We start from the raw sequence: 25,945 nt of genomic DNA, 5'->3' as shown, positions 1-25,945 counted from the left end.
ACCTGACATATTTGAGGCCAGCCTCCCACGTGGCACTAGTGGTAAAGAACTCGCCTGCCAATTCAGGAGGCAGAAGAGGCACGGGTTTGATCCCTGGGTCAGGGAGATCCACTGGAGGAGGGCATGGCAACCCACTCCAGTATTCTTGTCGGAGAATCCCACGGACAGAGGAGCCTGGCGGGCTATGGCCCATAGCATTGCAGAGTCAGACACACCTGATGGGACTCAGTATGCGTGCACGCACGGGGCTGGAGCAGAGTGGGCAAGGGGTGAGTGGTGGGAGCTGAGGACAGGGAGGTGACGGCGGTAGGTTGAGTGGGGTGGGCCATGGGGAGGGCTCTGGCTCCCCAGCTCCAGTGACCACAGACTATGGAGTGGGGATGGTGGGGGTGGGGAAGTGGGGGAGACCAGGCGGGAGGTGGGGGACAAGGGACAGGACAAGGGTGGGAGTCTTGTAGGTGGGAGGAAAAAAATGAATTCTGGATAGATTTTAAAAGTCAAAGCCAGGGGATTTGCCTGGTGGTCCAATGGTGAAGACACCATGCTTCCAATGTGGTGGTGTGTGGGTTCAATCCCTAGTCGGGGAACTAAGATCCCACATGTTGATCGGTCAGAAAAAAAAAACAAAAAAACTAACAGCATTTACTACCTAATTAAACCTGGGATGAGAGAAAAAGAGGAGTCAGGAACAACACTAAGGCTTTCAACCTCATTTAATCCCAAGGACACCCCACAAAGTATGATCACCCTTTTGTTACAGGTGAAGAAACAGAGGTTCAGAGAGGGCTGGCGATTCCATACCCCACAGGATGTGGCAGAAAGAACGTGCCAGACCCACGCGGACATCAACTCAGTCTTTGGCCACAGCGTGCAATGAATGGCTCCCCCACTGGTCACCTGATGGGCCTGGTGCATCTGTCTGTGGAGTTCTCTTGATGCTTGTCATCTGCGTCGTGTAACCATATTTCCCTGTGGCCCTCGGGCTCCTGAAGGATCTTACTGGGCTGATTCATCTCTGTCCCTGGGATTGCCTGGCTGGAGCCTGACATGTGACAGCCTTCATTAAGGCACAAGTATTTATTAACCTCAAGAATCTATCTAGTGCTGGGCTGTGCTGGAGTGAGCCCTGAGCCTCGCCCTCGTGGGGTTGACAATTCTGGGGGGGGGGGGGCGGGGGGGGAGACAGACCCACCCCCAGACAGTGACAGTCCAGATGGGGCAGGGCCCCCACTCAGCCTGAGAAGGCTGAGAAGACCCCTGAGAAGGGGTCTGGGAGGGATTGGTGGAGGTGAGTGTGGAGGTAAGGGACCCATGAATAAATAAGATGGCCTTGGTCTCCACCCTCATAGACCGCCCCCAGCCTAGCGAGGCAAACTGACAATGAACAAGGTAACCAATCAATCAATGAGAGAATGGCAGAATGCTAAGAGTTGGACATGAAGTAAAACAGGATGAGACAGAGAGTGACCGTGACCCCTTTAGGTGGGGTTGTTGGGGAAGGCCGACCCCTGAGGCTGAGCAGATGCAGCCCCGAATGAGCAGAGGGAGGGCACTCACAGGATGAAGAGCCAGTGCGCAGGGCCGAGGGCCGACACTGAGAGAGAGCTTGCTGTGCTCAAGAAAGTGCAAGGAGGGAATTCCCTGGCCGTCCAGGGGTTGAGACTCCATACTTCCACTGCCCAGGGTGCAGGTTATATCCCTGGTCAGGGAACTAAGGCCTTCCCTGGTGGCTCAACAATAAATAATCCACCTGCCAATACAGGAGATATGGGTTCGATCCCTAGGTGGGGAAGATCCCCTGGAAAGGAAATGGCAACCCACTCCAGTATTCTTGCCTGGGAAATCCCATGGACAGAAGAGCCTGCCAGGCTAGTCCATGGGGTTGCAAAAGAGTCAGACACGACTTAGCGACTAAACAACAACAGGGAACTAAGATCCCACAAGCCATGCAGCCAACAAGTAAAAACTAAAATAAAGATAAATAAATAAATAGAGCCAAGATATTAAAAAAAAAAAAAAAGACTGCAAAGAGCCTTGGGCAGAGTGGGTGCTGGGTGGGAAAAAGATCTGAGGAGGCTGAAACTGCAGAACACAATGGACAAACCGATGCGCCATCAGCCTGCAGAGCTGGGAACCCACTGGCTTCACTCAGGAGAGCCCTCATCCTTGAGGCCAGAGCCCAGCCTTGGCCTAGGACTTCTGGAGTCAGGTCCTGCCCATCACCAGCTCAGAACCCTCCTGTGGCTCCACGTCACTCAGGATAAAGGACAGAGACCGCCTTGTGACCCACAATGTCCCATGTGATCTGCCCTTGTCACTTCTCTGTTCTCATCCCTACTCTTCCTCTTTCTCTGGCTCTATCACACTGACCTCTCCACTGATGCTCTGATATGTTTCTGCCCCAGGGCCTTTGCACTGGCTGTCCCTCTGCCTGGACTGCTCTGCCCATGTGACTCCTCCTTCAGATCTAAACATCACCCTCTCAGCGAGGTCTCCCTGACCATCCTCATGAAAATTGCCGCCGTCCCCTCCCATGACTTTCCATCCCCTTCCTGCCTTTGCTGTGTGCTTGATCACCATTTACCCTGTTATGTGTTTTACTTATTTATTGTGCTTGCTATCTGACACCCTGGATAGAATTTCAGCTCCATGAGGGCAGACATCTCTGTGCTGTTCACAGCATGGAGAACAGGTCCTGGCACATAACGGGAGCTCAATAAATAACGACTGACTGCACAAAAGGTAGAAGGGAAACAGAGGGAGGGGGAAATTTTTTAAAGGGAGGAAAACCACAGGTCAGTGAGCTCCTAAGCTTGTCAGCTGTCCCAGCTGGCAGTTTGGAGTGTTAACACTTGCCCGCTTCCAGGATAACTCGGTGGCAGACTGGGAGACTGAGGCAGGGACCACACTGGCTAGCTCCTCTTGGGCTATGGGAGCCCGGCCCCTGATTGGCACAGAGGGCCGGCCTGAGAAGGTCGCCGGCGCCACCTGCTGGACAGTGCTGTCATGACCGCTGTGCCCACCCTGCTGACTTGGGGCTGGTAAGGGCCTTTGCTAGGCGGGCAGAAGGGGAGACAGCCCAGAGGGGGCCATCACCAGCAGAAGTTCAGAGTCCAGGGAGACACAGCCATAAGCCTCTTTATTCCCGAGGCCCTGTGAACATTCTGCCCAGTCACTGCTACGCAGGAGGGCTGGGTGGTGCCACCCATGACCTGTCTTGCTTCACTCTGCCTGTATATACACCTGCTCTCCCAACCCGGCAGGCTGGGACCCCCAGCTCTCTGGGAGGTGAGGGCTGCTCCAGCTCTCTCGGGGCTGCATCCACCCTACATGGTGCCAAGGACGGCAGAGGAGTCAAGGCCCACCCTGACTCCCCTCTTGGGCCTGGCAGCAAGGTCCGGGGTTCCTGCTGAGAGCTGTCTCCATTCCTAGAGGTACATCATCCGGCCAAGCAGAGGTCTTACCACCCAGACGTCGTCCACAATCTTCCCATCCTGCAAGGGACAAAAAAGAAAAAAAGGAGGAGGAAATGAGGGCTGAAAGCCCAGATTCTGGGGCCAAGTGGCCTGGGTTCAAATCCCAGCTCTGTCACTGATAAGCTGTGAGACCTTGAACAAGTGGCTAGACCTCTCTGAGCCTCAGTTTTCCTCATCTGGAAAGTGAGGATGATAGTACTAGTATACACATCATAGATACCGTGAGAATTAAGTGAGGTATTTGGAAAAGGCTTAAAAGGGAGCCTGGCACATGGCAAGGGCTGGGTAAGTGTAGGCTGTTACTATTAGAGCACAAACCCCAGAGGGAGACAGAATTCACTTTATATTGCAGCAAAGCCACCCTCTGTGGCCTCCAGCACATGATCCAACTCTGAGCCTGACTTCCATATTCTACTGGGTTTGGGTTGGCCAGAAAGTTCATTTGTGGTTTTCATTAAGATGTTTAGAAAAAGCCCAAATGAACTTTTTGGCCAACCCAATAAAAAGTGGGGAGAATTGAATAGATAATACACACAAGTGCCTGCCCCTGTATGGGCCACACAATAAATGGTAGCTATTTATTGTAAAAAGAATATGGTCTTTGTGGTCGTATCTCAGCTCTGCAACCTCTGGCTGTGCAACCCTGGGAAAATTACTTGCCGTCTCTGAGCCTCTGTTCTCTTAGCTGTAAAATGGAAAGAAAATTTGCCCCATAGTATTATTGTGGTGATTAAAGGGACTAAATATAAGGCATTGAGCTCAGGGTTTGGTGCACAATAGGTGTTCAATCAATCATAGTTATTAGTGCTATTTTAAAACTACAATGGCAAAAATACAGAAAGGTGAACCATGATTATATGGGTCTACCTAAGCTTAAGCCTAGGTGGCACAAGTGGTAAAGTTTTCACTTGCTAATGCAGGAGGCACAAGAAACTCAGGTTTGATCCTTGGGTCGGGAAGGTCCCCTGAAGTAGGAAATGGCAACCTACTCCAGTATTCTTGCCTGGGAAACCCCAGGGACAGAGGAGCCTGGCGGGCTACAGTCTGTGGGGTTGCACACACATCATATTGGTTTCCCTCTGCCTGCCTCCCACCACCTACTTTTTTCTTCCCCTTCTTCATGTTGATAAATCCCTTTAGAACTGACCATGTTTTAGAAACCATTCTGAGCACTTTCTATATAATAAGTCATTCAACCCTTATTCAATCCTCTGGGGCAGAAACTACTAACATCCCCATTTTGCAGATGGGAAAATTGTGGCTCAGAGTTGCTTGAGGTTATCCAGATGGTAAGTAGCAGAGGCAAGATTTGAACCCAGGGTCTCCAGCTCTCAAGTCCACTTTTTAAACCACTTGACTCCAGAACGCACTGGGCCTGCTTTCTCAAGCAGGCGATCGGGCCACTGCTCACTGACCTGGTCATCAGACACCTGCTGGATGTGGACATGGGTCCCATTGAGGATGTGCAGCCGTGTGTACCCGTACTCTTTCACACGCAGGGCGCTCCAGGGCCGCGGGAAGAGGGTGAAGGGGGTGAGCAGCTCCTCACAGCCCTGCTGGAAAGAGTCTTTTAGCCCTAGGGCTGGGGCAGGTGAAGTACCCACCAGGGAGCAGAAAAGACCTGCCAGGCGGGATCCTGCCACCCCCAGGGAAAACAAAGCTAGTTAAGACTTGACCTTGGTAATGCACACAATTGAGTGTTTTGACCCAGTCAGGCTTTCTGTGTCCTGAATCTTGGACTTAGACAACAGTGCGTGGTTGCACAAGACTGTCCACTGAAGCATTTTCTGTAAAAGCTCTGAGCTGGAAGTCAGCCAAATGCCCATCAGTAAGGGTCAGTTAAATAAATTAGAGCATAGCCATCACAGAGAGGGGCAGTATAGAAAGATGGCCAAGATGTATTGTTAACAGGAAAATGCAATTCACAGGACAGAAGAAATCGGTGGCTTTCAACCCTCACTGCAGACTAGACCCTCCAAGAAAGCTTTTAAAATCATCATTGCCTGGGAGAGAGGAAGTGTTTATCCTTGCAGTAGAAAACTAGGTGATGTGAGCAGGAAGGATGAGGGAGCTTAAAAAAAAAAAAGAAAGTCACCATGTTGCAGCCATCTCTGTAGTAACTGATGGAAGCAAGAACCATCAATGGATGGTCAAAGTAGCGGCGAAAGAATGAGGAATAGCAGGATATTTGCATAGTCTCCAGGTAGCTCCGGGAGACACTTGTTAACTTTAAAGGGGAAAATCATAAGTATGGTGTAAGAGATGCGTAAACTGAGGCTTAAAGAGGTACCATGTACTTCCTCATAGGATACACTGAAAAGAACATAGTATTGGGGACTTCCCTGCTGGTCCAGTGGTTAGGAATCTGCCTAGCAATGCAGTGGATGCACGTTCAATCCCTGGTCAGGGAACTAAGAGCCCCCCCAACCCGCCCCATGCTGCAAAGCAACTGAGCCCACACATCACAACTAGAGACAGCATGTAACAAAAGATCCTGCATGATGCAACGAAGGTCTGACTGCGGCAACTAAGAGCTGACGAGGCCAAATACGTAAATATTAAAACACACACACGGGCAAAACCAGTATCACTTTTGTGTGTTCTTATCAAAAATGTGTAACTTCAGTCTAGTCAAACCCACACTGAGAGTCTACCAAACAACCTCGCTGTACTCTTCAAATGTTTCAAAGTCTTGAAGAATGCAGAAAGAAGGGGAGATGTTTCTGATTAAAGGAGGGGAGAGAAACAAGACACAAAAATAGAACGTATGATCTTAAACTAGATCCTGGACAGAAAAAAAAATCTTTAAAGGACATGAATAGGACAATTGGCTAAATTTGAATGAGACTGGATAATGGTATATTATCAATTGTTAACTACTTAAATCTATTATACTGTACTGATGTAAGAGAATGTCCTCCATTTTTTTAGGAAACACAGATGGAAGGATAAAGGGGCATCATTTCTGCAACTGAACTCTTCATTGGATCTGAAAATGATAGTAAAATTGTACACACACATACACACACACACGCATGCACACACACATATCGATAGAGAGACAGAGACAGAAGTAGAGATTGAAACAAGCATGGTTAAATGTTCACAATGCCAAGACCAAGCCCTCAGCTTCTGGTGTTTGTCCCGGGGTTGGGCCAGGGCATCAAAGATTTAAAACCTCCCCAGGTAATTCTAACATGCATCAAGGCCGAGAACTGCTAGGGTATGAAGGATGATCCAAGATGTTTTTAAAAAGTGGGTGATGGGACTTCCCTGGTGGTCCAATGCTTAAGAATTTGCCTCCCATTGCAGGGGATGTGGGTTCAATCCCTGGTCAGGGAACTAAAATCCCACATACTGTGGGGCAACTAAGCCCATCTGACATGACTAGGGAAGCCTAGACACTGCAACTAGAGAAAACTTTCATGCTGCAATGCTGAGCAATACCACCCCGCCCCAGGCACTGCAACAAAAATCCAGTGTAGCCAAAAAAATGAAAAGTGGGTGATGTAGTAATACATCTCTATTGAGACACTGACTAATTTGCATACACAGAAAATATTCCCAAATACTACCCAAGAGACGTAACCATTGAGAGTGGGACTTAGCAGTGAAGAACTTGCCTGCCACTGCAAGAGACATAAGAGACATGGCTTCGGTCCTTGGGTCTGGAAGACCCCCTGGAGGAGGACACCCACTCCAGTATTCTTGCCTGGAGAATCCCTGTGGACAGAGGAGCCTGGCGGGCCACAGTCCACAGGGTCACAAAGAGTTGAGCACGACTGAAATGACTTAGCAAGAAGGATATGGATGGTTTCATCTCCTGTCCTCTGTACTGTCTGAACTTTTATCATGAGTTCTTCCTTGGATCACTAATGCGTTGTTGCTTAGTCACCCAGTCGTGTCCAACTCTTTACAACCCCATGAAATGCAGCACGCCAGGTCTCCCTGTCCCTCACCATCTCCCGAAGTTTGCCCAAGTTCATGTCCATTGCATCGCTGATGCCATACAGCTGTCTCATCCTCTGATGCCCTCCTCACCTTCTGCCCTCAATCTTTCCCAGCATCAGGGACTTTTCCAATGAGTCGGCTGCTGGCATCAGATGACCAAAATACTGGAACTTCAGCTTCAGCATCAGTCTTTCCAACAAGTATTCAGGGCTGATTTCCCTTAAGATTGACAGGTTTGATCTCCTTGCAGTCCAGGGGACTCTCAAGAGTCTTCTCCAGGACCACAGTTCGAAGGCATCAATTCTCTGGTGCTCCACCTTCTTTATGGTCCAACTCTCACAGCCACATGTGGCCACTGGGAAGACCATTAATTTGTAAAATCAGCTTAAAAAATAAGCCCTCACTTCTTGCGGAAGTGATTGATTCCAAGGCTGCTGGGGGTGGGAGTGGAGGGGACGCAAGATGTCCTGGAGCACCTTGCGGTACCAAAAAGTAAGAAAGAGCCCACAAAATGACAGGGACTTTGAAAGGATGCGGGACCTGATCTGAAGAGCTCCCAGCGGCCAGAGTGAGAGCGTGTACACAGGAGCATCAGTATCAGGAGAACTGGATTATGACCCCCAGGAGGAAATAACTCCCCATGAGTCCACACTGGTGCAAATCCATAACTAACCAACCAACTAAATGGGGCAGAAGGGACAACTCTTCCCCACAGGAGGTTGCTAATTAATAAATCAGGGAGGAATGAGGGAAATAGACGATTCCCAGCCGAATGCCCCAGTGATCACGTTGCAGGCAAGACCCACTGATGGATTCAAATATTAGTAAGTGGAGACTTTCCTGGTGGTCCAGTAGCTAAGACTCTGAGCTCCCAATGCAGGGATCCTGAGTTTGATCCCTGGTCAGGGAACTAGATTCACATGCCACAACCAAGAGCTCAAATGCCGCAACTAGAAATTCCAAGTGCTGCAACTAAAAAAGAGAAAGAAAAGAAAGTTTCTATGTGCCATGATTAAGACCTGGCACAGTCAAACAAATTTAAAAAAGAAAACAGTGGGTGAAAGTTGGAGGAGAAACAACTTTTGCAGGGTCTAAAAGCACCCAAGATGTTTATTAGCCAAAAAGGGAAATACAGCAACTTGATGGTAGAAGAACATCCTTAGACAGGTGATTCAGAGAAACTCCTCCAGGAATGAGACACTGTGAGGACCTGGACCCCTCGGTATGATGTGCTGAGGACACAACATTGCTTGTGATTGTCTTGCCCCAAATGCATAACCTGCATCTCGGCATGAGAAAGTATCAGACAAACCCAGATCCAGGGGCATTAGGGAAAAACCAAACCAAAACAAACAACTGGCCAGAATGAAAGACAAGGGAAGATGGAGGAATAGTTACAGATGGGAGGAGACTAAGGAGACACAATGGAGAAGGAAATGGCAACTCATTCCAGTATTCTTGCCAGGAAAATTCCATCGACAGAGGAGCCTGGCGGGCTACCATCCATGGGGTCACAAAGAGTTGGCTGCGACTGAGCCACAAGGAGACACAATAACCAAATACAGTGGGGGATAAGCTGGTGCAACGGTGCAACGTGAATAAAGTCTGGAGTCCAGTTATAAGAATAATAATAAGCCCTCTGCCCTGGATCCGACCAGCAGACCTGGGCAAACACCCCCTGCCCCGCCACTTACTGAACCTGACTCTGAAGGAGTATTTCACTCTTAGCTTCTGTTTCTTCATCTGTGCAACGGGCACACTACTAGGTACATCTAACCCTCTAAGAGATACCAGCTGTATAAAGGAGGAGACACCCAAGCTGGTACCGGTGCCACCCTCAATAGATCAGAGGTCAAAGGCGACATCCCACCCCACCCTGCTCACAGCGGATCCTGTGATGATGTGGACAGGGCCTCGAGGGTGGGTGTAGGGCATCTCTTGGCTGCCATTAAGTACCTGGAGAAGTGACAAGGTGGAGGGAGTGCGTCACACCGGCCAGGCCCCCGGGGATCTGACTGAGAGGTCCACTGACACCACCAGCTCCATGGGTCACAGCCCTCCCCGGGGGCCTCCCTCACCTGGTAGTTGTAAATCGGCCACAGGCGTTCATACGAGTGCTCATGGGCCCACAGCTGCAGGTCGACCCCTGAGACAAAGCAAGAGGGGTTCAGGCCTCTGAATCCAGGAGAGAAGGGAGGCGGGGCCTGGAGAGTCCTGGGGTGGAGGCGGGTGTCACTCACCATATTTGTAAAAAAGATCCTCCAACCCGTAGAGCTTGCCACGGAGGCCTTTGCGAACCTAAGCGAGATGAGCAAGGAGGGGAGGGGTGACTCAGGCCAGCCCCCCACCTGGATCTCAGCACCTGGCTCCTGGGGAGGGGGTGCTCACCTTGCTTTCATGCCAAGTACAGTCATCCAAATCAGCATTGGAGCAGTACATGGGCCGGTGGCCCATGGTGATGATCCACGGCCGGACTGCCCGGTTCTCATTGGCTTTCTGCAGAGAAGGGCTCAGAGTGAGGGGCGGGGGGCGGTGGTGGAGGAGGGGTTGGGGAGGCACATCCCAGGGGACAGCCAAAGGTTACCTGGAGGTCGCTCTCCAGCCAGTGAAACTGTCTCTCTACCAGGTGGCGGCCATAATGGAGGAAGAAATATACCTCGGTGGAGAAGGAGATGATGTGTGCGGGTCCCAGATCCCAGCTGGAAGGGTCAAAGGGCAGGGGTCAGAGGTGAGGGTCTCCTCTGCATCCCCCATCCTTCAGGGGAGGGAGGCCGGTGTCCCTGCTCCCCCGCCCCCCAGATTACCTGTACCACAGGCCTTCGGTGTTCCCCGGCATGCTGAAGCGAGCTTTGTAGTTGGAGAAGTTGCTGGATAAAAGGAAGTAAAAGGGTAGGAGGGAAGGTCTGGGTGCCCACCCGCCGCCCCCACCACTTCCCACCACCAGGCCAAGCCTGGCTCCCAGCCTAGCCCTCATCTCCTCTCCTCTCACGTCCATCAACGAGCTGCTGCAGCGTGAGAGACTAAGGTGAGACGCTAGGAAGGACTGGTTTTGTCGGCCAGGCCCTCGCCCGCCCCAAAGCCCTCGGGCCTCACTAGCGTTCCTCGTGATTCCCAGGGCAGGTCATGTAGGGCAGGCTGGCGGCCACGGGTTCGATGAGTTTCATGAACCTGTCCCCGACACGTGCATTGTCCTGATCCATGTTGTAGGCGAAGTCTCCTGGGTGGGGGTGGGGAGGTGGGCGGTGGAGGAGAGGATGAGGACCCAGACCCAGCTCTGCTGTCACCAGAACTGAGACCTGGTTGATCAAGTCCTGGCTCCCCCTCCCGCTCAGGCATCTTCAATCCCTACCTCACACCCAAGTGCAGGTGCACTTGGAACCGTCTCCTTCGCCTCTGGTCCCTGACTTGCCAGCAGGACCTAGGACCTCGCTGGTCTCCTGTGCCCCAGCACCCCAGACCCCATCTCGTCCCTTCCCAGAGTAATGACAACATTGAGACTGACATGGTCTGCTCTGGCACTGGATTTGTTCCAGGCAGGGTTTCCCAGATGCTTTACATGCTTGATCACCCGAATCTTCAAAACACCCTTTGAGGTGGATGTCATTATCATCCCCTTTTCAGATGGGGAAACCGAGGCCCCAGAGGGTGGAGAGCTGACTCAAGGTCACAGAGCTGAGCTTAAGGATCCAGGAATCAAACCTCAGAAGTCTGCTTCCTGCCCCTACTACAGCTTTGAATCATAGCCCCAGTTTCCATCTCCCATCTGGTTCCTGGCTCTCAGATCACAGCAGAAATGATCATGACAACCAACACTTCTGTAGCACCCACAGCGTGTCAGGCAATGCCGACTTATTCATCATGGTGCGTGTGTGCTAAGTCTCTTCGGTCGTGTTCAACTCTTTGTGACCCATGGACTGTAGCCCGCCAGGCCCCTCTGTCCATGGGATTCTCCAGGCAAGAATACTGGAGTGGGTTGCCATGCCCTTCTCCAGGGGAATCTTCCTGACCCAGGGATCGAACCCGTGTCTCTTACATTTCCTGCATTGGCAGGCAGGTTCTTTACCACTAGCGCCCCCTGAGAAGTCCGTATCGTCATCACAACAGTTGGACGAATCTAACCTAGTCCCAGTTCTTACAGCGGTAATACAGGGGAGAAAACCAATGCACGTAGCTCTAAGTGCCAGATTGACTTTAACCCGGGAGCCTGGTTAACCACGACGTCATCTCCAAGGCCAGTCTCCTCCCCCTTCCCTTTGGAACCACGCTGGCCCCGCCCCCGGCCCCTCGCAGTCCTGGCGTACCTCCCACCCCATACCTAGCCGATGCCTCCTCACCCACATGAAGAACAGCGTCGTACATGCCCTGCTGGGTGTCCCGGCGCAGTCGGGGGAGGGCCCTCGGATTGTCGGCCCCCAGGTCCCCAAACACAGCCAGGCGCGGGCTCCAGTGAGGCCCCTTCTTCAAGGCCCGGAAGCGGAAGCGACGGCTCCAGCCCTGAGCGCTGCCACAGCGGTAAACTGAGGGGAGAGGAAAGGGTCACCGTCTGCCGGGGCTGGGGGGTCGAGGGGGAGCGCCCCAGGATGTCTCCTCCACCCCCATCCATCTTCACCTGGCGGGGGGACTGAATGGTCTAACCCACACCCCTTCTGACCACCTCACCCCAGGTCTCCAGCCTTCCATTTGCATCCCAGGGTCTCATACAATAGGCTTGCAGGTAAGCAGAGAGGGTACCAGCCCGCCTGAGTAGCTGTTAGCCCACCTCCCACTGCTCCTCCCATTCGCCCTTCAACGCCTGGGCCCCAGGGCCCCTCTCACCATACTGGACCCCTGGCAGCAGCCCCCGCAGGGTGACTCGGTGCATGTAGAGCTTCCGCCGGAGAATGCCCCCATCCACAAAGGGGCTGAAGGTGCCCTGAGCCTGGAAGGGCAGGGGCCCGGAAGGCTGCAGCCCATACTGCACTTCAGAGGGCACTGGGACCCATGTGGTCCAGGTTACAGTCATGGAGCCTGGCTCACCTGGGGAGAGAGAGGCAAAGGAGGTAGGCAGTGAGGCCTGGGCGGAGGTGGGGAGGGATGTGCAGAGAGTGAGAGGCTCTTGAACATTTAGGAGTTAAGGACACAGGTTCTGGAGCTTCCCAAGTTCAATCCCTACTTCACCATTTCCAAGCTGTGCTTTCCTTCGGCAAGTTCCTGCAGCTCTCTGAGCCTCAGTTTCCTTGTTGGTAAAAATGGAATAATAATAGTATCTTCCCTATAGGGTTCCTTGAGGCTTAGATGGATAAGAGGAAAGCACTTGAAACAGTGTCTGGTACAGTCAGGGTTACATGAGTGGATGGATATTATTATAAATGGTGTTACTTACTGTGTGCAGGCTCGTGCCACATACTTTACACATGACACTTGTTTAGGGGTTGTAAACTCAGATGTCTGGAGGCCAGTTAGGTAATATATGTGGGAACAGGGGCCAGCTGTGAGGAGGAAGGCAGCAGGGAGAGATGGAGTCTGTGGCCGAGCGTAGAGCCTGCCCTGTCTTGAGCAGAAGCCATTGTTCAGCTCTAGAGGTGGCCACCATGCATGAAGCAGGCTCGGTACCAGCCAGTCTGTCAACTTCTAGAGCAAATCTTTTTTTTTTTTTTTTTTCATTTATTTTTATTAGTTGGAGGCTAATTACTTTACAATATTGTAGTGGTTTTTGTCATACATGGACATGAATCAGCCCTAGATGCCCATCAGCAGACGAATGGATAAGGAAGCTGTGGTACATATACACCATGGAATATTACTCAGCCATTAAAAAGAATTCATTTGAATCAGTTCTAATGAGAGAGCAAATCTTTATACGGTGGTTTTCATATCCCAAGAACACATATAAACTTTTAAGTAATAGCTTCTAATTCTTGAATGTCAGCAACCAGGGACTTCCCTCGCAGTCCAATGGTTAAAACTCCTGCTTCCAATGCAGGGGCATGGATTCGAGGGTTCGATCCCTGGTGAGGGAACAAAGATTTCTCATGCCACAAGGCACAATCAAAAAAGTCAATTTGCAAACAAACAAAACCCATCAGCCACAAAATCAAGGTTTTAAAAATACCATGTGGTGTGTGTGCACGCGTGCTAAGTCGCTTCAGTCGTGTCTGACTCATTATGACCCTACGGGCTGTAGCCCACCAGGCCCCCATGGGGTTCTCCAGGCAAGAATACCAGAGTGGGTTGCCATGCCTTTCTCTAGGGGATTTTCCCGACCCAGGGATTGAAATGGAGTCTCTCATGTCTCCTGCGTTGGCAGGCGGGTTCTTTACCATCAGTGCCACCTGGGAAGCCCACCAGGTGGTTCTTTTTCCTGCAGCGTGTGTGCAAAAGGCACGTGCACAGGCTGTTCATGGCAGCACTGTTTGTAACTGCAAAATATGGAAACCACAGATGTGCCCATACATAGGAGCGTGACTTAAGGAGCTATGTAACATCCGTACCAGGGAGCACTTCACAGCTATCAGAAAGGAAGAGGATGAACTCTAGGAACCAGTATAGAATGAAGTCCAGGACACAACGCTAAAAGAAACAATGTACACAAGAGCACCTATAGTCAGCTACTCTTCATGTAAGAGGGTGTAAGGAAATACACAAGTATCTGCTCATTTATTTGTACAAGAAGAGTACACCAAACACTGAACAACTGTATTACTCACATGGGCTGGAATGGGGACGGGGTAGAAAAAAGAAGGGGTGGGAACGGAGTAGTTAGTCGGGATGCAGGTGTAGGATGCTTCTCGAGTCTGTCTTTTTCTTAAAACCCTGAGTCCTAGAGCTATAGTCCTATTTCATATTTCCTTCACACACCCCAAGAAATGAACAATTAAAGCCTTCCTAGGTTGTAGGGGGGCTTCCCAGGTGCCGCTAGTGTTCCCTGCCAATGCAGGAAACATAAGAGGTAAGGGTTCGATCCCTGGGCCAGGAAGATCTCCCTGGAGGAGGGCATGGCAACCCACCCCAGGATTCTTGTCTGAGAAATCCCATGGACAGAGGAGCCTGGCTGGCTACAGTTCCTAGGGTTGCAATGAGTCAGACACAACGGAAGTGACTTAGCACACATGTAGGTTGTAGGGGGAAATCAATACGGAATAGAAACACCAACAAAGGGCTGTAAGTATATAAAAAAACAGGGACCTCCCTGGCGGGCCCAGTGGTTGAGAATCTGCCTTGCAATGCAGGGAACTCGGGTTTCATCTCTGGTCAGGGAACTAAGACCCCACATGCCACAGAGCAACCCCTTTATGCTTCCTCTGGCACTGAACAAAATGAGTAAGTCTATAGTAGATAGAGGGAGCTTGGTTTCTCAATGTTGGAAAAAGAAGTTGCAAATGAGGAAAGAAGGCTAAAGTACACCCTTGTTGGTGGACTGAAATACTGTTGATATTACTAAGATCTCATGGTATCTAAAATTAGTACAAAATTTAGTTTGAAGACCAAATATGGTAGGCTGTTAAGCCAGCCTGCCTGGGTTCAAATCCCAGACTGTGTGACCTGAGGTGAGACTCTTCATTGCTTTGGGCCTCCGTTTACTCTTTTGTAAGATGGAACTAACAATAGCACCTACAGCTTCAGGTCAATAAGAGGTTAAATGAGTTTTCCATCTGAATCACTTCTAAGAGTATATTTGTTGTTATTATCATTATTGTGTAGGCCAAACAAAGGACGGCTATGATCTCACTGGGTTTTCATAGCAGCCCTGTGAGATGGGTTTTATTTTTGTTCCATTTTACAGAGGCCTCCAGGCCAAGTGCCTTGTCCAAGTACTTATCCAGCAAATGCCAAAGCCGTTTTATTCATGTGGTTTCAGATTCTCAATGCGGCTAACCTTTAAGAAACTACCTTAGGACTTCCTGGTGATCCAGTAGTTAAGAATCCGCCAGCCAATGCAAGGGATGCGGGTTCAATCCCCGGTCCAGGAAGATTCCACATGCCATCGGGAAACCACAGCTTCTGAGCCCACACCTGCCCTAGAGCCCATGTTCTGAAACAAGAGAGTAGCCTCCTCGCCGTGACTGGAGAAAAGCCTGAGCAGCAGCGGAGACCCGGCACAGCCAAATAAAGAAATAAATGAATAAATAACTAAGTAAATGAAACTACCCTAAAAGTGTCAAGATCCAAAAAAAAGAAGAAAAGTCTGAGACACTGTCACAGATAGAAGAGGACATTAAAGAGACCTTAAAAGATTTAATAAGTCAATGCCAATTTTCTCACTATATTGCTTTTCTTTTTTAAAGTGTAGTTACTTTTCATGAAAAATGTAATTTACCTTACCACTGAAGAGGTTTACTATTGTCCATTTTTAATGATTGAATCAATATTTTTAAATGCCTCCATTTTGGTTTCTGATATGGCGACTATTATGGATATAAGTCACATAAGCTAAAGCTCTCTGAGGTTCTCATAATTTTTTCAGCTATGCCAGAGTGTCCTGAGACAGAAACATGTGAGAACCACTGCCACATGCCAAGTTCCCGTTTGCCACTTCACAGGTTAATATTTCACTTACTCTTCACGGGGAGGTCTCACTAATATTACCCCACTGTCCAGATGAGGAGGCTGAGGCCAGAGAGGTTAAGTCACTCGCCCAAGGTCACACGGCAGGTAAGCAGCAAAGCTGGGGTTAGAACCCAGAAGTCTGGGTGCAGAGGGTCCAGAGTCCAGCGTCTTATTACCCCTTGCGCCTCCACCCCAAGATAAGGACCAGGAGGTAGTTTTGTGACAACACAACAAACAGTTACACAATGAGTAAGGACACCACCAGTCCTCCAAGGAGAAACTTACTACAGGCTGAGAACCAGAATCATTTCCCACACAGCCACATACCCCACTGCTTATAATCCCCATTTAACAGATGTGGACAACTGAGGCTCAGGAACACCCACCAGCCTAGACTCCCTCGGGAATCAGTGCGGAATACCTGAGCCCCCAAACCGACTGGTCCTCACTGGGAAATGCCCAGGGAGAGGTCACAGACACTTACCTGGGTAGGACAAGTGGACTTGCTCGGGGGCAGCGCTGGGAGGCTTTGGGGACCCCTGGACTTCCAGGGAGAAAAAGAGGAGCAGACAGCAGCAGGTCCAGCAGGAATGAAAGGAACACATAGTAGAGGGAAGGTGGGGAGCAGGGGAAGGGGATGGGTCCTGCAGGCATCAGCAGGAGGGGCTGGGAGGTTGGGGGAAGGAGGAGGATCCCAGCAGAGGGAGGGAGGCAGCAGGGAAGGCAGGGAGGTCTTCACAGGGAGTGCTTGTCCAGACGCTGGAGAGAAAAAAGCAAGCATCACTCACGACTGAAAGACTAATGCCCTCTGAGCCTCACTGGGTGCTAAGCACTTTGCATAAATGAACTCGTGGGAGCCCGACAACATTCCTGTGTGTGGTGGCCTCTGTGATCATCAGCCCCGTATCATGGATGAGGAAGTTGAGCAATGGAGTGATTCAGTGGCACGGCTCAAGTGTGAGGGAGCGGAGACTGGAACCCAGGGGTCCTGGCTGCAGAACCGTTGCTCTTATCCACCGCTCACTCCCAGTGCAAGAGGTTTGGGGATGGGATTGGGGGCGGGGCTCTCAGTGTAGGAGATTGTCTTTGGCAACCCCATCCCCAGCATTCCACCCCGCCCTCAGGGACCTCGCGGTCCTCTCCTCCATCCTGCAAACTTCCATTTCCATCTCTGTGACCCCGATACCTCCACTCCATCCCCGGACCACCCAAGCATTTCATTCCACCTGGAGCAGCCCCATCCTCCCTGCCCCCATCTCAGCATCCCATCCTGCCCTTAGTGACCCCAATTTCTTCCTATTTCCGGGCCCTGCGCTTGCATATCCACCCTCCTTCTCCCCAGCCCTTCCCCTCCCGCTCCAGTTTGAATCTCCTGCTCGTGGAGGGCCTCCCTGCCAGCTCAGAGGCAGGTGGGGACTGTCAATCCAGGGACCGGGACCTGGGGCTGGGGATTCCCTCCGGGTCCCCGGCTCACCCTCTGGGACGCCAGCTCCCAGCACGCGCACGCGTCTCGGGGAACCAGTGCGATGGTGGTATTTATGAGCCATCCCACCGCCCACAGCTAGCTGTCCCAGCCCCGGAAGAGCCTGCCTTCTCCAGGTGACAGCCTCCCCAGACAGCTGGGGCCCCGCGTCCCACTGGTCTGGCCGGTCCCAGGCGCCCCACGCCCACACGCCCCCCACCAAGGGCGGAGCGAAGGAAAGGGGACCCAGGAAGTTTTGGTAAACCACCGCCGCCACCTCCAAGCCGGCCACCAGGTGAGCGCCCGGACTGGTAAGTCTGTGCTCATCCCCAGGAGCCTCACCCCACAGCTGCGGAGCCCCCAGGGCAGACTCTGGTCCCCATCTCTGGCCTTTCCGGATCCCGAGGTACCCAGCTGTGCGGGCACCTTCATCCGCGACCTGGGTCGGGGTGGGGAGATTCCCCACCCCTTTCCCTCCTCGCGGGCTTTGTATCCTTGGCAGTTCCTTCCTCCTTCCTCTCTCCAAGCTTAGTTCCCGGGCAGCTTCCTTCGCAGCTGCCGCCCCGCCCCGCCTCCCAATGCTGAAAACAGAAAATCGAAGTCCACCGACAGACTGCTGCTTCTGAGCTGTGCGACCTTGGCTGGTGACTCAACCTCGCGGGGACCTGGTTTCTTCGCCTGTGAAATGAGGGTGATAACAGTATCAACACTAGGGGCTATCGTGAGGTTTAAACCAGTTGACACATGAAATTGCATGCTGAGAACAGCGCCTGGCCCAGAGTAAGGGCTGGATAACAATCAACTGTTATTTTTATGCTTATTAATGTGTGAGTTCCAGAAATTTTGCCCTGGGATGTAGGTGGGACCCTGCTTCCCTAGTGGCTCAGACGGTTAAGAATCTACCTGCAATGAAGGAGAAGAGACCTGGGTTTGATCCCTGAGTGGAGAAGATCCCCTTCAGGAGGGCATGGCAACCCACTCCAGTATTCTTGCCTGGCGAATCCCTTGGACAGAGGAACCTGGTAGGCTACAGTCCAGGGGGGCGGACACGACTAAGCTCTAACCAACTAGGTGGGAGACAGTGAGACTTCTCTCTGTACAAGGTTTGTGACCTGTTTGAAGGTTGTGAGTGGTTTGCCACGATACCCTTGGGTATTTTCCCAGAGCCTGGCTCAGACGGTAAAGAATCCACCTGCAATGTGGGCGACTTGAGTTTGATCCCTGGAGAAGGGCATGGCTACCCACTCCAGCATTCTTGCCTGGAGAATTCCATGGACAGAGGAGCCTGGCGGGCAGTCTCTGGGGTCGCAAACGACTGAGCGACTTTCATTCATTCATTTTCCCAGAGCAGCAGGGAAAGTCAGAGGGTCCAGGTTTTCTTTGTTTCTTCTCGTCTGCTGACAAAATGACTCCACAATTTGGCTTTGTAAATTCAAGCAGAGATGTGTCTGCAGACTGGGGACACCATTTTCTGAGAACAACACTGGGGGTGTGGTTCAAGATGGGTTTTTGCACTGCTTGGATTTTTCTCCACCTCCTGGAGTCTCCATTACTAAAATGTAAAAAATGTTAAAAAAAAAAAAAAAAAAAAAAGGCAGCCCTTTTAGTCAAACTCGAATAACCTCAAGACCCTGCTCACCCTCAGCAATTGTTTTTGTTTTGGCCACTCAGCAGGACCTGTGTGCCAATAGTTCTCCTATCCAGGGATCAAACCCTCCCCCTCTTCATTTGATGTCTGGAGTCTTATCCAGTAGACCACCAGGGAAATCCTGCCCTTAGCAATTTTAACTTCCTCTTGAGCGTGTGTGTGTGTTTGGTCGTGTCCGACTCTTTGTGACTCCATGGACTGTAGCCCACCAGGCTTCTCAGTCCGTGGGATTTCCCAGGTGAAGAATACTGGAGCAGGTTGCAATTTCCTCCTCCAACGGATCTTCCCAACCCAGAGATCAAACCTTCGTCTCTTTCATCTCCTGCATTGGTGGGTGGGTTCTCTACCACTAGCACTACCTGAAGTATTTTTGCTAAAGTCACCTGTGGTGGGCTGGTGAAGCCCTTCCCCGAATCATGTTTTTACATGCATTAAAAAAAAAAAAAAATACACAGGATACAAAGGAAATGGTTGCTATTACACAGATGCAGGAAATTTTTTGTATATGTGATACAGTAATGTATGTACTTCTTTATCAATGCATTAAATTCCAAGGTCCAAAAATTATAGTAATTTAAAAGTTTTGTTGAGTGTATTGATGGTGTTTGAGTCTTGTGACGATTACAATAGGGACGACTATAATAGGGTGTAGAAACATCTGTAATTTCTTCTCATGACAAAACCAGAAATCTGCTGTGTCCTGTGGTTGGCCCTTCCAATCCCCCACCATGTTAGAAGCACCTGGTAAATTTCAATTACAGCAGCAGTTTGTAAACAACCCTCTTAAAAATTATTGAGGACCCCAAAGAGTTTTGTTATATGTGGGGTTATATCTATTAATATTTACCATGAAAGAAACCCTGAATATTTATTGGAAGGACTGCTGCTGAAGCTCCAGTATTTGGCCACCTGATGGGAAGAGCTGACTCATTAGAAAAGACCCTGATGCTGGGAAAGATTGAACGCAGGAGGAGAAGGGGACGACAGAGGATGAGATGGTTGGATGGCATCACTGACTCAGTGGGCAGGAACACTATCAAACTCCGGGAGATGGTAAGGGAAAGGGAAGCCTGGCATGCTGCCGTCCATGGGGTCGAAAAGAGCTGGACACGACTGAGCAACTGAACAATAACAAGAATGTAAGAAAATAAAACTGAGAATTTTTTCTTTTCTTTTCTTTCCTTTTTTTTTCCCTTTTGGCCATGTCTCAAGGATGGTGAGATCTTAGTTTCCCAAGCCAGGCTCTCTGTAGTGAAAGCACCGAGCCCTAACCATTGGACCTCCAGGGATTCCCAGAACTAGGAAGTTTCTGAAACTCAAGAATACACATGCATGGGTACTCTTTTGCCCCCTTCTGATGCCTATGTCACAAGCTTTCTCTATCTCCTTTATACTTTAATAAAACTTTATTACACAAAAGCTCTGAGCGATCCAGCCTCGTCTCTGGCCCCGGATTGAATTCGTCTCCTCCAGAGGCCAAGAATCCCTCGTCTTATCTTATCATTCAGCAACAACCTTTCATCTTGGGGGCTCGTCCGGGATCCTTCAGGACAAGATGGGCCTGATAATCTGTGTGAGCCTACTTCTGCTGACTCCAGAAATCCCGAGTCTGCCATTTGATCCTCAAGACAATGCCTTCCTGTCCTGGGCTCACTCCTATGCTACATTCCACAATCGGTCTAACTGCTGGGTCTGCGGAGCACTCCCCTCTTCATCAGTGGAAGGCGTTCCATGGTGGACATCTCCACTTCAAGGAAAGGACTTAAGTCTGCAAATAACTTCAACAATCGCATGTGATACCTCTTCTTAAACTGATGACATCTAACAACCTTAAGATGGACTGATGTAACTATGGACATAATGTGACTTTTCATTTTGATTTTAACTTGGTTTAATGACTATTTTGCCTTACATCTGTAACTGTATAATGGGGTTTTCTAACCATTTAAAAGCTTTTAGCTTAAAAAAAAAAAAAGAATACACATGCATACGTTTGATTAGCCATCACAGTGATGATGTCATCACAGGTCAGGTAGCTTCCAAAGAGTGAAAGGACAAACATATCCTATGAAAATCGCTTTGTTCCCAAACCACATGCTGAGGATCATTGAGTTGAAGGGATGTCAAAGCAAAGTTGTTTTTCCAGTCCAAGTTCACCTGGCCCCTGAATTCCATCGCTGAGTCAGGTTAAAAAGCCTCACTGGGGGGTTTCTCTGGCGGCTCAGTGGTGAAGAGTCCGCCTGCCAATGCAGGAGACATGGGTTCAACCCCTGCTCTGGGAGGATCCCACAGGCCACGGAGCAACTAAGCCAGCGTGCCGCAGCTATTGAGCCTGTGCTCTAGAGCCCATAAATCGCAACTCTTGAGCCTACTTGCCCCAACTACGAAAGCCTGTGTACCCTTAGAGCTTGTGCTCCACAACATGAGAAGCCCCTGCAATGAGAAATCCACACACCACAACCAAGAGTAGCCCCCACTTGCCACAACCAAAACCCCAAAAAAGAAAGGAAAAAAAAACCCACTGGGGACTTCCTTGGTAGTTCAAAGGCACTTTGACCACTGGGAGCCTCAGCTTCCATCCCTGGTGGGGGAAATAAGATCCCACAAGCCGAGCAGCCAAAAAAGAAAAAAGCCCTACTGGAATTGTACTTTTTGGTCCCTGATGTAGCTGATGAGGGGGTCATAGCTCACTTATGACCCCTTTCCTCTGTCCTGATCATATGCAGGCCTCTCGCCTACTCTCAGGACAGCCATAGAATTATTTCTAGTTTCTTTTTTTAGATACTTTTGTGCTTTTGAGAAATAGACTCCCATTTTGCTACTTCTAATTCTCTCCTTAGAGAGAATAATCTTGTGGTGGTGAACAGAACATCTACCCTGGGGTGAGTTGGCCGGAGTTTAGATCTAGCATTGACCAGCTTAGGGAAATTATTGAACCTCACTGTGCCTCAGTTTCTCCATCTGTTAAACGGCGATACTAATAGTGGCCATCTTAGAGGGTTGTGTGACGATTAAATCAGGTAATAGATATAAACTACTTAGAACGTGCCCAGCACAGAGCCAGTGCCACACACATCCCTCCCAGTTACTGTTATACCCTAGACTTCCAGTCTGCCCAGTTTGTAAGGTAAGGCTATGACGAACCTACTTTTCAAAGTCATTTTTAATTATTTATCCTTCACCCCCAGCCCCCAGGCTGCTGGGTGTGCCTGTGCCTGCTCAGTAGGAATGATGGACTTGACTCTGGAGAAAATAGTCTGGATTTCTCCCTGGGGAGGGTCACCTCTCCTTGAAGAGTGATCCGCAGGCTGGTACCCTCTGGGTGCCCGTATAGGATGACTGTGGCGCTACTCCCTGGGCCAGAGATCAGGGGGGCAGCGAAACCCTCTACCTGAAGAGTCCTGCCTTCCTAGATGTCAGTTCAGTGGCCCTGACCACAAGGTAGCCCGTCTCTGTCACTCATGGCCCTGCAGAAGTAGGTGAAGGGAAATGTTTGCCTCCATCTCCTCCCCCGGCAGACAACAGAAGTGTCTCAGTTAAAAATCCACGTAAGTCTTCCTCACTGCAGCAGTGTGATCCTTAATAAAGTGAGTAACAAATTAAAAAAAAAATCTTTTGCAATCTTATTGCAAAATATGACATACATAAAAAAAGTACGTGAAACATAAATGTTCTACTGAATGAATTATGACAAACACACTTGTGTAACCACCACCCAGGTGAGGAAACAGATCTTGCCAGGTTTCTACAAATTCCCTCCAGCCTCCTCCCAGGCACGGCTTTCTCCCTCCCCGTGAAGGTACCCACTTCACTAACTTCTACCTGATTTAGGGTACCGCACCTAAGTGTGTCTCTTCATGCCTCTTTCATTTTGCCTGCTTCCCACATGACATAAACAGAACTATACACGTGAACTCTTGTGTCTCTCTTCTTTCTCTCAACATTCAGTTCAGTTGCCCAGTTGTGTCCGACTCTGTGATCCCATGGACTGCAGCGCGCCAGGCTTCCCTGTCCATCACCAACTCCCGAAACTTGCTCAAATTCATGTCCATCGAGTCGGTGATGTCATCCAACCATCTCATCCTCTGTTGTCCCCTTCTCCTCCTGCCTTCAGTCTTTCCCAACATCAGGGTCTTTTACACTGAGTCAATTCTTCGCATCAGGTGACCAAAGTATTGGAGTTTCAGCTTCACCATCAGTCCTTCCAATGAATATTCAGGACTGATTTCCTTTAGGATGGACCGGTTGGATCTCCTTGCTGTCCAAGGGACTCTCAAGAGTCTTCTCCAACACCACAGTTCAAAAGCGTCAATTCTTCAGTGATCAGTTTCCTTTATGGTCCAACTCTCACATCCATACATGACTACTGGAAAAACCATTGCTTTGACTAGACAAACCTTTGTTGACAAAGTAATGTCTCTGCTTTTTAATATGCTGTCTAGGTTGGTCATAGCTTTTCTTCCAAGGAGCAAGTGTCTTTTAATTTCATGGCTGTAGTCACCATTTGCAGTGATTTTGGAGCCCAAGAAAATAAAGTCTCTCACTGTTTCCATTGTTTCCCCATCTATTTGCCGTGAAGTGATGGGACTGGATGCCACAATCTTAGTTTTCTGAATGTTGAGTTTTAAGCCAGCTCTCAACATTATGACTGCAAAATTTAGCCAGATTTGGGTCTATACATACAGTCCATTCCTTCTTGTGGTCAAGTAGCATTCCATCCTATGAATACTCTACAGTTTATTTATTTACTGTGGATGGAAATTTGAGTTCTTTCCATTTTTTGTCTCTTACAAATGGTATTTGTTCTTAACATTCTAGTACATATTTTGTTCTAGTACATTTACAATATATTGTGAACATATGTACACATTTCTCTTGTATATGAGTCCAGGAGTAGACTAGCTGGCTCATGCGAGAGAGAGATAGACAGACAGACAGATAGATAAATAATAGAGAAATACTACCAAAGAGTTTTCCAAAGTGGTTGTAATAATTTATTCTCCTCCCTCCAGCCATGTTGGAGCATTTCCATTGTTCTGCATCCTCGCCAATACTTGGTCATGTCAGGCGTTTTATTTTTAGCCATTCTGGTGGATCTGTAGTGGTAGCTCATAATAGTTTTAATTTGCATTTCCCTGATGAGCAATTAAAATTTACCATCTTTTCATTTGCATACTGATCTTGTGGATATCCTTTATCTTGATGTGTTTGTTCATGTGTCTTGCACAATTTTCTGTGGGTTGTTTTTAAAATGAGTTTGCTCTTTGTATGTTTTGAACACCAGCCATTTGTTAGTTATATGAGCTATGAACATCTCCTACTTTGGCTTGCCTTTTTACACACACACCCTCTCTTTTTTTTAATATATTTTGTTAATTAAGTTGTATTTTTTTTTTTTTTTGCTGTTCTGGGTCTTAGTTGCGGCATGTGGTATCTAGTTTCTTGACCAGGGACCAAACCTGGGCCTACTGCATTGGGAGCATGAAGTCAACCACTGGACCACCTGGGAAATCACATCTTTTTACTCTCTTAATGGCATTTTTTAATGGACAGAGAGTCTTAACTTTAGCACCACTCAATTTCTCTATCTTTTCTTTATAGATTTTTTTTTAATCCTATTAAAGCTATATCCCCATGTCTCTGAAACATATTGATATTCTCTTGTTATTTTCCAAAAGCTTCATCATTTTGCATTACATTTAGGTTGGCAATCTATCTGGAACTGATTTCTGTGTATGGTGTGAGGTAGGGTTGTTAATGTTTTTAAACTAATACACATGGCTAATAAAATAAAGATAAATGAGTCTGCTTTCTTAAGGGGACTTCTTTCTAAAATATTCTTTCCTTACGAAAGTAAATAATCTTATTACTGAAAAATAAGAAAGTAGAAAGAGCCAGAAAAGGATAACCAGCTCAAATTCAGCTGACAAACCTGAATTTGAATCCTGGTTTTGCCATTTCTTGGCTGGGTAACCTTGGGCTAGTTCCACTCTTCTCTTAGTCTCAGTGTCCTAATCTCTAAAATGGGTTCAGCAATGGCTACTTCCTTTTTAAGATTTTTTTTTTAATGTGGGCCAGTTTTTTAAATTTTAATTCATTTTTAATTGGAGGAGAATTGCTTTACAATGTTGTGTTGGTTTCTGCCATACATCAGCATGAATCAGCCATAGGTATACACGTGTCCCTTCCCTCTTGAGCTTCCTTCCCACCTCCCACCCTACTCTGCCCGCTACGTTGTCACAGAGCACCGGATTTGAGCTCCCTGTCATATAGCACATTCCCACTGGCTGTCCGTGGTACATAAGGTGATATGTGTGTTTCAGTGCTGCTCTCCCAATTCGTCCCGTCTTCTCCTTCTTCCACTGTGTCCACAAGTCTGTTCACTGTGTCTGCGTTTCATCGCTGCCCTGCAGGTAGGTTCATTAGTACCATTTTTCTAGATTGCGTGTTGTTGTTGTTCATTCCCCGAGTTGTAACCCACTCTTTGCAACCCCGTGGCCTGCAACACGCCAGGCCTCCCTGTCCCTCACCATCTCCCCAAGTTTGCCCAAGTTCATGTCCATTTCACTGGTGATGCCATCCAGCCATCTCATCCTCTGACACCCTCTTCTCCTGCCCTCAGTCTTTCCCAGCATCAGTGACTTTTCCAGTGAGTTGGCTCTTCACATCAGGTGGCCAAAATACTGGAGCTTCAGCTTCAGCATCAGTCCTTCCAATGAATATTCGGGATTGATTTCCCTCAAGATTGACTGGCCAATCTTATTGCTGTCCAAGGGACTGTCAGCAGTCTAGATTCCATATATACGTATTAATATATGATATTTGTTTTTCTCTTTCTGACTTACTTTACTTTGTATAATAGACTCTACATACATGATGTGG

At 49.1% G+C, this 25,945-nt stretch overlaps 1 protein-coding gene and 2 long non-coding RNA genes across 7 annotated transcripts; 2 read left to right on the top strand and 1 right to left on the bottom strand.

Moving 5' to 3' along the window:
* Window positions 1-703: 703 nt before the first annotated feature.
* On the bottom strand, window positions 704-17,977 carry ACP7 (acid phosphatase 7, tartrate resistant (putative)). Of its 4 annotated transcripts, XM_061139257.1 has the most exons (14): window positions 17,758-17,898; window positions 16,438-16,712; window positions 12,243-12,443; window positions 11,762-11,944; window positions 10,521-10,644; window positions 10,232-10,294; window positions 10,012-10,126; window positions 9,816-9,923; window positions 9,668-9,725; window positions 9,506-9,573; window positions 9,312-9,383; window positions 4,892-5,032; window positions 3,465-3,494; window positions 704-1,042 (listed from the first exon to the last, which is right to left on the bottom strand). In XM_061139257.1, the coding sequence occupies exons 2-14, from the start codon at window positions 16,556-16,558 to the stop codon at window positions 1,010-1,012; spliced, it is 1,317 nt and encodes a 438-aa protein (XP_060995240.1). In that variant the 5' UTR covers window positions 16,559-16,712; window positions 17,758-17,898; the 3' UTR covers window positions 704-1,009. The 4 variants fall into 4 exon arrangements, with proteins under 4 accessions (XP_060995240.1, XP_060995237.1, XP_060995236.1 ...); XM_061139254.1 differs by lacking the exon at window positions 704-1,042 and having other exon boundaries at window positions 1,068-3,494; window positions 17,842-17,977; XM_061139253.1 differs by lacking the exon at window positions 704-1,042 and having other exon boundaries at window positions 1,068-3,494.
* On the top strand, window positions 11,801-15,640 carry LOC133054338 (uncharacterized). Its single transcript, XR_009692394.1, has 2 exons — window positions 11,801-11,939; window positions 15,190-15,640. It is a non-coding gene; the product is annotated as an uncharacterized LOC133054338 (long non-coding RNA).
* Window positions 16,744-20,483, top strand: LOC133054339 (uncharacterized). Of its 2 annotated transcripts, none has more exons than XR_009692395.1 (4): window positions 16,744-16,991; window positions 17,515-18,242; window positions 19,942-20,116; window positions 20,276-20,483. It is a non-coding gene; the product is annotated as an uncharacterized LOC133054339 (long non-coding RNA). The 2 variants fall into 2 exon arrangements; XR_009692396.1 differs by lacking the exon at window positions 16,744-16,991 and adding an exon at window positions 17,305-17,362.
* Window positions 20,484-25,945: the final 5,462 nt, after the last annotated feature.

This window comes from Dama dama, chromosome 4, assembly GCF_033118175.1.
Source record: "Dama dama isolate Ldn47 chromosome 4, ASM3311817v1, whole genome shotgun sequence".
Taxonomy (NCBI): Eukaryota; Metazoa; Chordata; class Mammalia; order Artiodactyla; family Cervidae; genus Dama; species Dama dama.
Note: the sequence above shows the minus strand (reverse complement) of the source record. Positions and strands in the feature narration are given on the sequence as shown.

Excerpts from the sequence above, each read along its gene's own strand:
- ACP7 (XM_061139254.1), bottom strand. The coding sequence starts at position 16,558 with ATGTGTTCCTTTCATTCCTGCTGGACCTGCTGCTGTCTGCTCCTCTTT. Across the intron at positions 10,295-10,520 it reads GGGAATCACGAGGAACGCTA|CAACTTCTCCAACTACAAAG; the intron begins GTGAGGCCCGAG and ends CCTTTTATCCAG. Across the intron at positions 9,726-9,815 it reads GTACTTGGCATGAAAGCAAG|GTTCGCAAAGGCCTCCGTGG; the intron begins GTGAGCACCCCC and ends CATCTCGCTTAG.